The following is a 17,254-nucleotide window of genomic DNA, read 5'->3' as shown; positions in this document are numbered from 1 at the left end:
CTGGCAAAGTATTTGTTCTACTGTACTATTACCCAGAGTAGCCTGATTTATATGGACAGTGCTACATATAAAGGTATAATTATTATGGTAACGTAGATCAGATAAAACCACCTTAGAATTTTATACAAGGTAACTGCTCACAACCGATTAGCTAATCCCCTAAAAGTTAAAACTGCAGCCAAAATCATTCCAACAATAGTGTACACTGTGGTACTCCGCTGTAATTATGGTACATCCTTACAGTAGACCTCTATACAGCCTTGAAAGAATAAAGTTAGTATCTAGATAAAGCTATATTGGCATGGGAATTTGTAGTCAACAAAAGCATATTAGAGAATAGTTAAGTATAGGATATATAGGAGTCTCGTGTTGTAAAAAGAAAAAAATTATTTTTAAAAGAAATGTAACGCTATTGGAGAAATTTTATTTCCTGAAAAAAAAACTTACAGTCCATCAAAAAAAAAAAAAATAGGTATTTCCATTTAGTAGATACTGAATTCAACCTTTTATTTCCCTGTCAGATACCAAGTTGTCCTCTCCCCCAACCACCTCTTAAAAATCACACACAGGCCTGAGAAACAGGTCATCAGTTTACTATGGTAGGGAAACCGGCCCTGGGATTGGATGGACTCGCCAACTCTAACCTTTCTGAACCTGGGTGGTCATTTGTACAGTTTCATTTAACCTAAGGTAGAGCATCAAGACCGAACACTCGGTACCTGCCACATGAATATACAGTAATAGCTTTTATAATTGTGAAGGTAAACAAACACATCATATCTAAAACCATTTTTATTTTTTAAAAGGGCCAAGTTGAAGGTCACTATAACATACCAAATGTTGTAGCCCCTCAATCCTCAATCTATAAATCAGATCAAGGACTTGGGTTCTTTTTTTTTTTTTTTTAAAGATTTTATTTATTTATTCATGATAGAGAGGGGCAGAGACATAGGCAGAGGGAGGAGCGGGCCCCATGCCGGGAGCCCAACGCGGAACTCAATCCCAGGACTCCAGGATCGCACCCTGGGCCAAAGGCAGGTGCCAAACTGCTGAGCCACTTGGGCTCTTTTAAACTTCGTTTTCCTGAGGCAAAATTGCCCCCTCCAACCATTTTTAAGGCCCAAACTGTTACTTTTAGTTGTAAAAAAAAAAAAAAAAAAAGTGTCAAGTAAGGATACTGTCTAGGATTGTTACTACTTTTCTAACTAGTTGAAATCTTAAAATTTTCTTCATGGTGTTAACTATACAGCTTTTTAAATAGGACATTAAATAAAATTAAAATCTAATTTCCATTAAAAGGTATTTTCCTAATTTAAAACTTTTCTGATTATATGAAAGTATAGTTACATGGAAACTTACCCCGAGATGAATTTATCTGGATATTTTGCCTTCAGAAATACCTATGTGTAAAATACATGTATAAATTATACACTGTATGTATTTACACTGTATGCAACATCTGTTCATTACCTCATTTCATATTTATTGGTGAGCATTTCCTCGTATTATTCAATTGACTATTTTATTCTCTGGACATAAAATAATCCATTTAACCCATAACCCTGAAAGTCAAATCTTGTAGTTTTCCAAGTTTAAGTAATGTGGTGTGAGGACATCCTGGTATACAATGTGTACAGCCCCATTTCCTTATGTTCAATTCCCAGAATTAAGTATATAAAACAGATACCTGCATATATTTTCCTAAGTGTTTTTGTGAGTAGGGGACCAACGGCTAGTTTCATTATTTCATTAAACTCTAGTGATAGTTGCCCTCTACCACCTTCTTTCTACTCCCCCACCCCTACCCCCAAACACACACCTCTTCACCTTAAAGGTTCCTCAAAAGCTTCACAATTTTAGTTGCTTTCTAATTAGTTACCCTAACAGTTCTTTACAGCTGAAGTGTAAATGTATATACTATTACTGTAAAATCTTGTATCACAGCCTAACCACCAAATTTTCATTTGACCAACCTTTTGCTGTAACAGGGTTCTCAACAGGTCAAGAAGTTGAAGTTGTTTTTCAATTTCGCAGTCATGTCCAACTACCAAAGTAGCCCCAAATTCCTTATCTTCCATACCTTTATATTCCTGTAATTCAGAACTAATGCCTGACAACACTGTTAAAATCTTAATTATGCTCAGTATATGTTAGGTAAGGTGGAGATTCCCATTCCCTAACCCTCTGTTTCTCAAAGGATAGCACATAGGCCACTTACAATGAATCAGACTGACCTGCTGATGATTTCTAAAGGGGCTTCTGGAGCTTATGGAATCCCACCTCCCGTCTGGAGAATCCAGAGCCCAAAATCTGCATCACAACCAGCTCCCCAGTTTTGCTTAAACCCACCAACTTTTGAGCACTCCTGCTTTGAGTTTCTGCCTCACAGTTCATAAAGACTATTAAACTAACATTTACTAAACTTGAATACATCCCAGAGACCTTTTAACCTCTGTAATTAAACTGGAACATTATGTAGTCATAGCTATTGTCACTCCAAAGCCAGAAACTGCAGGAATATCCCAATTTTCTTACATGCTGCCTAAGCAAAGTCTTATGTGGGAGTCCCAGCTGGTTGACTTCAACATGCCAATATAGCTTCCAAATCTAAAGAAGTCACATGAGATAGCTCAACGCAGAAGAATCCACAATGCAGAAACCCTTGTTGGAATTGGGCTCCTTTCTGCTCACTAGATTTCCATCTAGAGACCAGCAACAAAAGAAAAGTATTTAAATTTCCAGTGGATAAGTCAATTTTCCTCTCACAAGCCCAAAGAGGAGCCCAGAATGACTAAAAGCCTTTTTATAAATTGATAAAAGCCCATTAAAAAGAAATTCCCAGGTATTCATTTTATTTATAATAAATACTACAGGATATCAGGAATAGGCCATGAGCTCAATTTTAAGGTTTTATGCTTGCAGCAGAGTCTAGCCTATTCTGTATATTCCAGTACATCAAAAATAACTGTAACAATAAGATAGCAATATATATAAACAACAGGAGTCTAGAGTATTTGGTTGGAATAAATTTATTTCATCTGTCTGTAAACAAGGTGTTTAATAGTTATGGCATTTTTTTAAATGCATATTAAATCAGATGAGTTAGACTGTATCCCAGATGTAACAAAGTGCAGGGAAAGAAATGGACAAATCAGCAACAAGATTTGTTTTTAAATCTGTACATTATCCACAAGGCCCAAACAATAGAAGCAAATACTAGAATGTCCCTAAAGTAGTGCCATTCGAAAGAAACCTTTAATAGGTCAGTTAAAATCCATCTCACAATAGCAACAGTTCATTTTAACAATAGTATGGCACAGAACACATATGAAAAAAATTCATCACAAGACAGCCAAGTCCACAATAATGCAACTTCATATAAAAACTCAAGCTGCAAATAAAAATTGGTCCTATGAAGAACAAACTGGACACACTCCAGATGGTTATGTTGGGATACCTAATGTCCATAATGGCAGCCTTTTACAATTTTACTAAAGAGTAGAGCTGGTGTGCAAAGAAAAAGACAGGAACACAAATCTGAGCTATTGCAATGATGGAATGTCCCTGGGGATTCGATCTGTATGGTTACTGTAAGGTCATGGGAGGAAGTGCCTTTTGCTCTCGTTTTGCAGTTGCACTCTTCACATATCCTATAGACAGAAGGTCTGTCACTACTCAAGTGCAACAGCAATACTGAAAGCAAACTACTGCAGCTCTCAATAGCTCATCAACAAAAGGGATATTACTTGGTTAAATAAACCAGGCACTGCATAAAAGATGGAAGCAAACCAAATACTTATGTGCAAAGGTAAAGGGTGGGAAAAGAGGAGTGAAGGAAAGATGCATGCACTTTTTCCTCCCAACCATGCGCTACAAAAGGAAGACTAAATGAGCTAAGTAAATGCTCAAAGTGCTGAAAAGACATTGATCAAATTAGAGATTGTACAACCGGCACCTTGCTTAATATTAACTTATTTTAGTTATCAATATCCCATTAATTGCTAAGACAAAGTGATGCCCAACTTGGCATGCCCCCTCCCCCCAAATTTCAAGGTATCATGCAAATCATTATTGTGCTGCAATTATGTTGCCAGATAAGGGTTGGTTACATACAGTGGTTAACATACAAATGATCCATTGGGCAAACAGGAATCATGACATTAGAAAATAGGTAAAGAAAAATTAGCTACCATCTATAGTCTGGTAGCACTGTGACCGTAATTGGGGTGGTGATGAAGACAGTTGCTAGGTAGATGGGGAGAGGCTGCTTACACATCAGACCTCCTCAGGTATAAAGCGAGTTCATATGCTTTCTTGTTAAGTGTGCCTCCGTGGACACCTTCCTTTCCCATGACTATAACCAATGCTGGAGTACACAGGGAAACAAAACAAAAGTGAACAGAATTATTTAAGGGGGGGGGGGGGCAGAAAGAAAGACACCTTTCCCCACCAACAGAGGGATACAAAGGAGACACAGGTTCATACCCCATCACCCTGCATTGCTAATAAAATTTCCAGAATTAAGACTCAAGCTTACAGCTAGGAAAGTTTAAGAGCAATTTTCCCCTAATACTTAACAGTCTGCCTAGCAGCTAGAACCCAGAGTCTCTCAAGTATTTTGCCATTGAGTATGCCTTCTTATTCAATCCGCCTCCATGGACCCCTTCTTTTCCCATTACAAAGACCAAGACTGAAAGAGAAAGAAGAAAAGCGTTTCAAAAGAAGGGTTAATCAAGAAAGTCACATAAGTTTTAGCAGACAGAACCCCGATTAATAAGTTAACATTAAGTTAGTTTTCCGTGAACTGTCAAGCACTGAAGTCAACTAGGTCTCCAAAAGGAGAACTTTCAAACTAGTAATATGCTGAAAACATTATAAACTGCATCCCGGGAGTCCGATTGGTGCAGCTGCAGTTCTCTATAAAAACATACTTACAACAGTTAGGGGGAAAAAAAAAAAAGTGTGACCATTTATACCTTCTATTTTAGGGCAAAACACGGGTTAGTACAGCAAATCATTAGACTGATGCCTAAAATGTTAACTTAAAAAACTTGGGTGATTACTTACAAAATTCTCCACAACTTTAATAGTGCTTGATTAGGTACAAACTATTAAGTCTTACCAGTGACGCTCCATGTGTGTATTAATTCCAGAGGAAAAGCAAGACCAAATTTTAAGATTATTTTCAGTGCCATTCTGAAATGGCCAAATAAAAAGTACTTAAGGCTTGTGCTTACTGATATCCTCACTGTGCTTTGTTTTTAAGTGAGTCTGAAATCCTAAAACAGGATCACTATTTCCAACAAGGTTCTTCTATGATGCAATTCAGAGGCCTATCCCCAAAATACAGGTATATGGCTGACTTTATACTTGCTACCACTAGATGTCAGTAGTGCTGTATAGTATAAAAATCTTATTCTGATTTTATGTCACAGGGTTAATACTTCTTTTTAACATATTTATCTGAGCTCAGCTAATGTTTTAAAGATGCATCTACTATTTCAGTTATCTAATTTCCCTACAGAAAAATATTCATAAGCATCAACTCATATCAGAATAAGAATAGCCTTTAGGATAATCACAAGGAATTGCTGGAAGCACTGCAGTAAATTACAGCTCAGAGTAGCTTCAACTTCATTCACGTGGTAGATGAGGATTTTAAAATGAGCTATGCCAAATCCGCTATCTGAGGCTACACAGCCCTCTTAATTTACAACATATTTACAAAGACTAACACATTTAAATGTATTTGTAAATCGATTGGATGCCATGATAAAACCTTAATCTTGAAAGTTTTCACAAAAAAGTAGCCTTATTTAGTGTAATAAGAATTTCTGCAATGTTGACAACAGTCAGGAAACACCAGAACTTCTGGACCAAGGGTATATATGAAATATAATTTCCTACTTTTCAAATTAAATCACAGATACACTTGGTCTTTGAAAATATTTTAGTCAATAGGTGGCTTACTACAAAACCTTATTCTAATTATTTCTTTCTTCCCCTTCCCCAACAATGTCTCTAAAAGAAAAATGAGTAACTGTTCATTTTTTCTTGTTAATCTGAATAATTAAGAGGCAAAAAAGGAAGAGATGCAAAGATAAAAAATTCAAAAGGACTAAAGTACCAAACAATATTCTGTCTTAAAGTCAGGCTCCCAGAGACCAGGCTGTCTATGCAGCTGCTGTGGAGCTGGTAAATCTAAAGTAAAGCAGTGCCTCCCTTCAGTGCTGGGCAGTTCACAAAAACCACCTTAATAGCCATTATGGACTAACACTTTTATTAAAAAAAAAAAAAAATGTTAAAGAAACTGCTTAATAAGTTGTAATGAAGCGTGCAACTTTTAACCAAAAGAGTACTTTGCTTACCTCTACCAGCTCTGCCGACAGCAACGTTGTATGTTGGCTCCCCACCTTGACTCTTTGTCCGGATGTCCATTGTGCAGTCACCGTCGACGTATAGGCTATCTCTGATCACCGAGCACTTCTTTGCGCCAAGAGTCAAACCGTTGGTAAAGAAACCTTCCCGGTCTTTTCCTACAATCATATCTATTTCTACTGGCTGCCCCGACCAAAAAAAAAAAAAAAAAAGAAAGAAAAAAAACATGAAGTTGTAATTAATTCCTTTCAAGGTCTCCATATAAGTGGAAAAACTGTGTGCTAAGTCTGTATCCTACTAGAGGTCCTTCCCCATTTCACTAGTGTAACATGAAGTTTGTCTTTTCCAAAGAATTACTTAATCCTACACGGCTGCATGTTTTACATCACTTTGTTTCACAGGTAAGGTACTAACTGAAGACCAGTCTATGCGAAGAATCTATGTGGTTGCTAGCTGACACCAGGTCAACTGCAAACGGAAAGAGATTATTTATAAACTGTTTCAAGTCAGATGGCACCTGAAGGGCTTATGTAATGGTAAAGCTTCACCTACAAACTCTTTCAGCAACTGCTTGTCTGTCACATTCAGGCACATTACAGTCACGCTGCATCAAACTTCCAGTTGCTTGAAAGTCTCCTGAAATAATGCCCATGCTCAGCAGACCTGTCCCCGTCTCCTCTGCTTGAAATGGCTTGAACCGCCTTCCTGGTATGGATTTCAAACCCTAGACCTCCACACACTCCCAAATTCGTATTTCCCTCCTCTCTATTTCGCCAGCCGCTCTCTTTATCCTCTCCCACTTCCCCTTCCCCTCCCACCTCAGTCAGTCATCAGTTTTCTTTCTTGGCAGATGCAGGAGAGGATTCTCTTGGTAGGTAGCATTGCAGTAGGAAAGGGAGAAAACAAAAACAGAGCCACCACCACCAACACACACACACACACAAAAAAAAAAAAAAAGAGAGAGAGAGAGAGAAAATGGAGGGAGACTGGGAAAGCAACTGAGGTAGTCCCCCGAAACCGGAAAGGAGAAAACGTGCATTCTAACATTCCCTGAATAAGGAGGAAGGCGTCGCCCCCATCAGAACTGCAGAGTCATAGCAGGCCCCAGCCATTTCCAAGCACATTCCCCGCAATCCTCCCAGCCAGACAGCGGGAACTCGCACACAAAGACCAGGGCACCGCAGGAAAAAAGTTGGTCGCCAGACAGATGCCAATTCTCTGGAACCGCTGTGGTCCGCTGCGGCTACCGGAGACCTCGAGGTCCCCGCACCCGGGGCGGACGCCCACACACTCAGATCCTAGAGCCGGGCTCACCAGGACGCGAGAATTAGGGGCACCCGTCACGGGGGGCCTCAGGCTCGGCGTCGGATGGGAGAGGAGCGTGGGGCTCGGAAATTACGGGAACGCTCCCCGTGTCTGACACAGCGTCACGGCTCAGACGAGGGCCCTGCGCACAGAGAGGCACAGCAACAAAGCGGCACCGGAGGCCGAGGAGCCGTCGCCCCCAAACATGTGGCGACCGAGTCCACGCCGGCGAGTCACAGGGAGCCCGGGCCCCGCGGAGCATAAACCTGCATCAGTTCCTTCACGATGCCCGCGGCGGGGGGAGGGACCTGGGGCAGCCCGGCGTCCCCTCGGCCGCACGGACGGCCGAACGCCCCAGGAGCGCGCCCCCCGATGCCAGGGCTGGGTTGCGTAATTGGGGATAACGGTGTATCGATGAAATCTCCACAGGAGGAGGAGAGAAATCAATGGCAGTTCGCCATCTTGGGAGAATTTAAGAAAAAAAAAATAATAATAATTCAAAAAAAAAAAAAAAGCCCTATAGAGCCAGAGGCGAAGTCGAGATTCGCGAAGCTCCCTCTGCGTGGCCGGCGTCCGTGGCTCCCCAGCCGCAAAGGCCTGGACGCCCGCGAACCGCCGCAAAGTGGCCGCGAGGGGCCGGGCGCCCGGCGGCCGCCGCCTCCCACAGCCCGCGCGGCGCGAGGGGCAGCCCGGCCGCCGGAGGATCCCCCCCCCGGGCCCGCGTGCACCCCGGGCCGTGCAGGGCACAGCGCGGGGCTCGCGGGAGACCACAAGCAGCCGCCCCCCCGCCCGCCCCCCGGCCCCGGCCGCCGCGCGCCCCCTCCCCCAGCTCCGCGGACCGGCGCCCCCGGCCTCGGCCGCATCCTCGGCGCCGGCCGCTCCCACACCTGCCGCGCGGCCCTCAGGGCGGCCCCCGCCCGGCCGGCCGCGCTCGGGTCCGGGGACGGGGACGGGGACGGGGCCGGGGCCGGGGACGGGGCCCCGGCCGGCCGCCGCCGGTCCTCACCGTGATGCTCTGGAAGACGCCCCCGGCCGTGGCTGCCCAGACGTATTTGGCGTCGCAGTAGCCGACAATGGCGGCCTCCTGGCAGCAGCCATCGCACATCAGGTTGTCCACGTAGCTCTGCCAACCGGCCATCTTCGAGCCCTTCGCACTGCAGCGGGGACGGCGAGGAGCAGCAGGCGCAGCGGCGGCGGCGGGCGGCGGCGGCGGCGGCGGCGCGGGGGGGGCGGGGCGGGGGCGGGGAGGAGGCGGCTCTGCGCAGGCACCGACCGCCCCCCTCCCCGAGGCGCCGCGGAGGGAGGACGCGGGGACGGCGGCGAGGGGCGACCGCGGGGCGCGCCCGGCCTGCCCGCCCGCCCGCCTGCCCGCCGGCCGCCGCGGCGCTGACTGACCAGCAGCGGGGACGCCGCGCTCGGAGCGCCTGTGCGGGCGGCGGCGGCTGCTCCTCGCCGCGGCGCCTCAGCCTGGTCCGCGGCCGCGGCGGAGCGGGCGTGCGCGTGCCCGTGCGTGTGCCCGTGCGCGTGCCCGTGCGTGCGATCCTTCCGCGGCGCCGCGCCCGCGGGGGTCCCGGCCAGGGAGGCGGCGGCCGAGGCGGGGGCGCGGAGGGATACCGCCGAGGGGACAATCGCGGCCGCCACGTGCGGCGCCGAGGCCCGGGCGTCTCCTCGCCGCCTCCGCCGCCGCCGCCTCCTCCAGCCGCGGGGCCGGGGGGTGGGGGGGAAGCCCGGGGCCCCCCGCGACCGCGCCGTGGCGCGCCGCGCGGCTGGGGATGCGGCTCCGGGGCCCGCACGGCCGCGTTGCCCGGGCGACGGGATGGGAGCGTTCGGCGGGGGCGGGGACGGCGGGACCCTGCGGCGGGGCTGCCCGTCTCCCCGCGACCTCTGGGCGCCCCGAGGGGACGCCCGACCAGGAGGTCCCTTTTGGGTGAACGGACGCGACCCGCCAGCCGAGGGAAAGAGGGAAGCGCGTTCAAAACGCCGAAAAGTCCGTTTACGAATTTAAAGGTCACGGGGTGTGACCTCGGGAGAGAAGACAAAAAATGTTGCTGAAGCAATTTAATGGGTTCTAAAGTTTTCTTTCTTTCTTTTTATTTTTTATTTATTTTTTTAAAGGTAGAATATTTTTTTATTTTATTTATGATAGTCGCAGAGAGAGAGAGAGGCAGAGACACAGGCAGAGGGAGAAGCAGGCTCCATGCAGGGAGCCCGACGTGGGATTCGATCCCGGGTCTCCAGGATCGCGCCCTGGGTCAAAGGCAGGCGCTAAACCGCTGCGCCACCCAGGGATCCCTCTTTTTTTTTTTTTTTTTTTTAAACCCCTGCTGTTTGCTTTAAAATTTTTCTGAAATCAGCTACTGCAAGGGGGGGGGGGAGCACACTAGGAGGAACCCTCCCCTCCCCCCCCCCGCAGGAACCCCCAAGTCAGGAACCCAGGAGATGGACACGGTGCATTTTTCTCATGTTCTGATGGTAACAAAATACCTACGAGGTACAAAATGTGAGCCAAAATTGTTTTCGTTTTTTGCAGGTGTGCCGCCCACCTGATCCACTTACACTTGCTGGTTGGCTACCTTACCTCTTTGTAGTGGTTTTGATGGTTCTAATCCTCCAGTCTTAGCGGCGATTAGTGATTCATTAAAAGTGAATAATACAGTGTGCTGATAGCGCTGATAACGGTCACTTTGGGAGAATTCACCAAACTGTACAGTTGGGATTTGTGCTCTTAGTATGCATGTTATAATTCCGTAAATTTAAACAGTAAAGATGAGAATAACACCCAATTTCAACTGACTCAGTAAATTTAAACAGTAAAGATGAGAATAACACCCTATTTCAACATACTTTAATCTCTGGTTGCCAGTTCTAGACTATTCTAGCAAAGAGTTGGAAATAACTGCATTCCATTTTTACTCTTTCATTGTTGTCTTTAAACAGCAAAAGGATTAGACCCACGGAATAGTCTGGATATTCAAACCCCAAAAGGGTCTAAAAAAAAGATTCTCAAACGCCCCTCTGGAGTAATCATAAGAATTTAGAATTTCTGTCATGTTTCCACTTTTCAAAATTTGATGCATTTCAAAAGTATTGTTTTACTTTTTCAACAGTGTTATTACTTTCCCAGAATTGTATACAATAGAATATAAATTATGAAAAATATTTTGTGTAATAGACTGAGGTGTTACTGGTTAGATTTTTAGATAAGATACTCAAAGGAATCTATTGTCTGATTTTAGTACAGACAGCCCCCTACTTACTTTGGCTCAACTATTTTCCAGCCTTACGTGGTGTAAAAGCCTTCAGCATTCAGTAGAAACTGTACTTCAGATTTTGAATTTTGATCATTTCCCGGGTTGGTGGTATATGCAGTGTGATACCGGTGATGCGGGCAGCCAGTCAGCAGTCAGCTCCCAGTACGCCCCACAATCACAAGGGTAAACAACTGATACAACCATCCTGTTTTTCACTTACAGTATACAACAAATTACATCACATATTCCACACTTTATTATAAAACAGGCTTTGTATTAGATGATTTTGCCCAACTGGAGGCTAATGCAAGTGTTCTGACCACATTTAAGGTAGCTAGGCTAAGCTATGATGTTGGTAAGTGAGGTATTTTAAATGCACTGTCGGTTTACAATATTTTCAGTTTACGATGGGTTTATCAGGATGTAATCCCATTGTGAATTGAGGAAGATCTATACTATGATAAAATTACCCCATGCCTATTTTCTTTAGAATCAGCTTCCCAGCATGCTGCCTTATTTTCTATTTGTACACAATGATCTGTTCCTAGTTCATATAACTTGCTTGCCACATGTATTTCTAAAGGCGTAAGTAGAGGCTAAACACTGAGTTTTAGGAATAGCAACGTGTTAAGTCCAAAGGAGCATCAATATGGGGGGGAAAAAAGGGAATTAATGATTTGTATCTTTTTCTCTAGTTCCCGTCCCCCTTCTCCCCCCCCCCCCAACGCCCCCCCCGGGGTAACTCATCCCTACAGTGAAAAATGCGATGTCTGGTGTCTGGGCAGAAGTAGAGAAAAATCCTAGTTCAGTGGATACAGGTATCCAGAATGATATAGCCATTAACAATCAGTGGTAGCATATTTAAATTAGGAAACGCATAATAACGCATGAATTATTAAGCATTCTTACCAAAAATTTTAAATTCTTATTTAGGAAAACAAACTATGTGGTAAATCATATTCTTTAATATATCATTCAAGGAGTGTCTGAGCTTTTTAAGTCCATGAGTAAATCATTTGACACTCTAGCAAAAATACAAAGAAAAAGGAATTAAGTTGTAAGTGTTAAGATGTATTCAACCTGTTAAGCATTGGTGTAGACTAAAACTACATAACTTCCCCAAATAGAGTAAAACAATAATTAAGCCCACTTCAAGCCTTCAATTAACTAAAATTTCAACTCCATATTTTTTGAAAAAAGTACTTTAATTGTAAAATTATCAAAACACTCAATAAAATTTAGAAAATGGAGAAAAATCACCCTTAATCTTACAAGCAATACAAATGCTATCTTTGGAATGCATTCACTCATTATTTTATTCCTGATTTTTACAGTAGAGTACATGGAGTACGTACAATTCTGGATTTGTCCACTTTATCCTGAAATTCTATGAATTTTTGCTTTCTATAGCTTGAGGTTATTTAATTGGATGCATACAAGTTAAAATTGTTGTGTTTTCTTTCTGCTACATTTAACCTTTAAGTAGTGTCCTCTTTATCACCAATAATGTGTTTTATCTTAACATTTATTTCGCCAAGGGGCCCCTGGGTGGCTGAGTTGGTTAAGCCACGGACTCACAATTTTGGTTCAGGTCCTGGTCTTAGGGTCCTGGGATGGAGCCCCAAGTGGGGCTCCATGCTCAGCGGGGAGTCTGCTTAAGATTCTCTCTCTCCTTCTCCCTCTGCCCCTCCCTCCTGCCCGCTTGCATTTTCAAATAAATAATCTTTAAAAATTTTTATTTTGTCAAATAGTAAGGTAACTATCCCAGCTCTCTTTTTATTGGTATTTATCTGATCTTTTCTCTCTCCCTCCCACTTCCCTATGCCCTCCTTGTCTTTCTCCTCCTCTTCCCTGTCCTTAAATTATAGATGTCTCTAGTAAATTTTATATAGCTGGATTTTGGCTTTTTGTCTAATAGGCAATATTTTAATTTTTCATTCAATTTATATGTTCAATTTATATTCTTCTAGTATTACCCTCAAAACTTTACCATGCACATTTAATAGAACAAAGCTTTAAGTTAAATAATATCTTAAACCCTCCAGACAACCCAAGGACCTTAGAACACTTTAAACCTGGTCACTCCTCCTCAGGCTATAGTTTTACACAGATATATGTATTCACAGTTGACCCCTGAGTAACATATTTGGCATTTTCGTTAGCTTACTTTGCCACAAGAATGCAGTTTATAATACATAAAACATAAGAGTATATGTTAATCAACTATTTATGTTCTTACTAGTGATTCCAATCAGTATAGACTATTAGTAGTTAAGTTTCTGGGGAGTCTAAAGTTATACATAGATTTTGTATGGCATGACAGGTATGCCAAGGTCAACTGCATACATATACATTTGTTACTTATCTTACCATTCTTTATATCTCAGATCATTATTCTATGATCCTTCTTCCAAAAGTAAATCTTCAGAAGTTCTTTCAATGGAGGTACCTTGGTAAATTCTACATTTTTGTTTGTTCAAAAATGTCTTTATAGCACTTTCATTCTGAAAAACTAGATTGAATTTACAATACAAGACCACACTTTGGAAACATGGCGTTCATTCTGGCTTTCATCATTGCTGGTTGGATGGTTGGATGGTTGGGTTTCTTTCTTTCTTTCTTTCCTTTTTTTTTCCCGCTGGTTGTATTTTTATGAATGAGCTGTTCTTTTTTCCTGCCTACTTTTGGGATCTTTTTGTCTTCACTGTCCTTCAGTTTTACTATGATGTAGCTATATCGAAGTTTCTTTTACTTGGAAAAATAGATTTATATCCATGATCACTTCTGGAAAATTCTCGATCATTATCTCTTCAATTATTCCTTTTCCTCAATTCTCGCTCTTCTTTTGGGGTTCAGAATATGTTTCTTCTGTTCTCCATATCTCTTCTTTCATGTTTTCCGTCTTCTGTCTGTGCTGCATTCTAGGTAATTTCTTCAGCCAAATGTTCCAGTTCACCCCTCAACTAGGTTTCATCTGCTGTTAAACCCCTACATGGAGTTTTTGTTTCTTAAAACCTATTTTCCATTTTTAGAAGTTCCATTTTATTGTTACCCAGATCTTTCTCATTCCTTTTTTTTTTTTTTTTTTTAAGATTTTATTTATTCATGAGAGACACAGCGAGAGAGAGGCAGAAACACAGGCAGAGGGAGAAGCGGGCTCCATGCAGGGAGCCTGACGTGGGACTCTATCCCGGGTCTCTAGGATCACACCCTGAGCTGAAGGCGGCGCTAAACCACTAAACCGCTGAGACACTGGGGCTGCCCTGATCTTTCTCATTCTTGAAGGTCTCTACTTGCTTGCCTATCTTTGTGGTTCCATACTTCATTTTTAAAACATCTCTTACCTTGTTATTCTATACTCTGTATCTGACAATCCCAATATCTAAATAAGGTGGCTCTCTCACCCAAGGTGGCTTGCCTCCTGTATTCTTGGTAATTTTAGACTGTGAATTCATATTTCCTTGATCTTAATATATGGGAATTCAGATGGCTTAAATTGAGGACACTTTCTTTCAAAGATAATTTAGATCTGCTTCTGCTATGCGCCCAAGAGTACCAGCAACTTGGGGCTACTTTAACCCTTTCTATGAGGTCCCCTGAATGGAGGAGTAACTGATTCACTTCCTCACATAGAGCTGCCATTGGCATTTGCACTCAGGCCAACCCCCTTCTCCAGCTTGCATACAGACCATTGCTCTAGTTTCTGCTCAATATTTATTTGCCTTTATTTGGTGGGAAGAAGGGTCTTTGAAGAGATTTCTAATTCCTGAGAGCCAAACAAAATATCAAAAAATGTTTTTGATCCAGTATCTAGTTATTTTGCAGCACAAGAATTTTCCAGTAATATCTAGTTCAACCATGATGCCAGAAGCAGAAGTCATAACCACAAATGTGAATCTTCTGTGTTTTATTCGATTACTATGAGTTTCAGGCTTGGATACTGGTTGATGCTATTTACTAAGAAAAGCAACATAGTAAGATGAACAACATTGAGGAGGAAAATGTTAAGCTTAGCTGACTTTTCAGTACTTGTGAAACATCTAAGTGAAAATGCTTCGTGGCAGTTACATGTACAGCCCTGCAATTCAGCAGAGACATCTGGACTTGAGATAACACTTCAAAAATGAGTAGAGGAAGAGAAGTTTACAATGAAAGCAGGATGAGTGTCTAGAGAAGTTGGGTGGAAAATCAAGAGTGAGCTAGTCATAAATACCCAAGGAAGAAAGCTTTTCCAAATGGTAGGAATGGTTGAAAAATAGGAAATAATGCTAAAGAGTCACACGGGAGGATCGAAAGGTGTTCACTAAATTAGCAACAGAGAGGCTGTTTTGGAAAAGGACAAATACAGATTTAGGTAAATGATGGGGAAGTAAACCAGATTGCAGTGAGTAAAGGAAAAAAATGGAAAGCAAGAGAGCTGAGACTTCTTCATTCAAGAATTTTGACAATAAAAGAGAATAAGGAGAGAATTAGCCAAAGGGAACATATGGGTAAAGGTGGGGGTGGTGGTTGTTGTTTTATTTAGAGAGTCTCAAACATGATTAAATGCTGATGAGATGGTACTAGTAGAGGAGGAGATGTTAAAGATACAAAGAAGGAAGATAAATAATACCTCAAGACCCTGGATCAGTTAAAAAAAAAAAAAAAGGCCTGGGATTCAAAGCATGGTTGGATAGAATCACCCTTAGACAAAAGATGGGACACCTTCATTGTAACCATAGTATACGATTGTGCCTTTCTCTTCTTTTTATTGCCGTACGATACACATACAGAAAAGTTAACTAATCACAAATATATACCTTGGTGAATTTTTACAAAGTAAAACTCACCTAGTTAGCCAGTATCTGGATTGAGAAATAGGATAGCAGGATTCCAGGGATTCTCTTCTAGCCTATTTTAAGCCACTACTCTCCTCTCAAAAATTTAACTACTCTTCTAACCTCTTAGAAGTCATAGAATAATTTTGGCTGTTTTTTAACTTTATGTAAGCAGACTCACATAGTAAGTCCTAATCCGTGACTATCTGGTTTCTTTTGCTTAAATACGTTTGTCAGAGTCATCCATGATGTGTGTAATTATATTCATTCTTGTTTCTGTGTAGTATTCCATTATGTGACTATACCATAACTTATTTATCCATTTACTCTCAGTGCATATTTTTTTTAATTCCTAGGATTTTGCTGTTATGAATATAAACACTTTCATGCATGTATTTTGGTGGCAGAGGTAAGCATATACCTAAGAGTGGGATTGCTAGCTCATAGGTTTGGGTTTAGTAGATACTAAAAAGTAACATTCCAAAAAGATACCATTTTACCTTGGCACCAGCAATGTATAAAGTTACTCCACATCCTCACCAACATTTGGCATTTCTTTCTTTTTAAGCATAAACATTTTACTGGGTATGTCATAGTAATTTATTATGACTCAGTTTGCATATTTCCAATGACAAGGGTGAGCATATTTTGCATAAGTTTATTAGTCATTTGGATACCTCTTTTCATGAAGCATTTGTGTAAAACTTTTGCCATTACATTTGTATTGACTGTCCAGTAGCCCATCATGTATTATAAGTTATCCATTCTTATTGAAAAATCAAGTAAGTTGAGAAACAAAAAAAATTTAGTTATGATTTGTGTGTTGGTGAACTTTCAAAGGCATGGAAATGGATAAATGCATTTTTAGAAAAATGTTTAACAGCAAGATTTAAAATATAAAGTGTGGCACTTAACTCAATTAATCAAACGTGTTAGACATTGCCAGTTTGCCTACCCACTATTTACTGTTCTTCTTTACAAACAGAATCATAAATTTGCCTGGGGGAGAGTGGGTAACAAATCCAAATTAAAATACCTTTGAAATGCCCTTCCAGCTAGGGTGATCATCTAACCCACCAGCCAATGAGCTGAAACAGGAATTATTACATGGAAAGCTACTTTTCCCCTGATATATATATTTAAATATGTATAATTTATATAATTTCCCTATATTTTATACTTTTATACATATAATTTCCCTTACATACATATGTATAATACACATATATACAACTTTCTGCCCTTAATCTGTCCTCCCCTTTATTCAGATTGTGATGATGCAATGTTGAAATAAACAGCCATTTGTGACTATGCTAAGGATGATGGAGCGGGTGGGAAGAAGGAAACTGCGTTCTCAAGTAGCTTCATCAGCCCTGCACTGCCTACCCCAGACTCTTACTACATTGGATAAATAGCGTCCTTATTTGGTTAGGCTATTATAATCAGCTTCTGTTAAGTGCAACCAAACCATGTCTTAACCAGAACATCCATTTTTCTACCCCA

The 17,254-nt window shown here is 42.1% G+C and overlaps 1 protein-coding gene across 2 annotated transcripts; it reads right to left on the bottom strand.

Moving 5' to 3' along the window:
- Positions 1-3,013: 3,013 nt before the first annotated feature.
- On the bottom strand, positions 3,014-8,914 carry PFN2 (profilin 2). Of its 2 annotated transcripts, none has more exons than XM_072792312.1 (3): positions 8,690-8,914; positions 6,369-6,561; positions 3,014-4,690 (listed from the first exon to the last, which is right to left on the bottom strand). In XM_072792312.1, the coding sequence occupies exons 1-3, from the start codon at positions 8,819-8,821 to the stop codon at positions 4,593-4,595; spliced, it is 423 nt and encodes a 140-aa protein (XP_072648413.1). In that variant the 5' UTR covers positions 8,822-8,914; the 3' UTR covers positions 3,014-4,592. The 2 variants fall into 2 exon arrangements, with proteins under 2 accessions (XP_072648413.1, XP_072648414.1); XM_072792313.1 differs by having other exon boundaries at positions 3,014-4,366; positions 8,690-8,911.
- Positions 8,915-17,254: the final 8,340 nt, after the last annotated feature.

Source organism: Canis lupus, chromosome 22 (genome assembly GCF_048164855.1).
Source record: "Canis lupus baileyi chromosome 22, mCanLup2.hap1, whole genome shotgun sequence".
Taxonomy (NCBI): Eukaryota; Metazoa; Chordata; class Mammalia; order Carnivora; family Canidae; genus Canis; species Canis lupus.
Note: the sequence above shows the minus strand (reverse complement) of the source record. Positions and strands in the feature narration are given on the sequence as shown.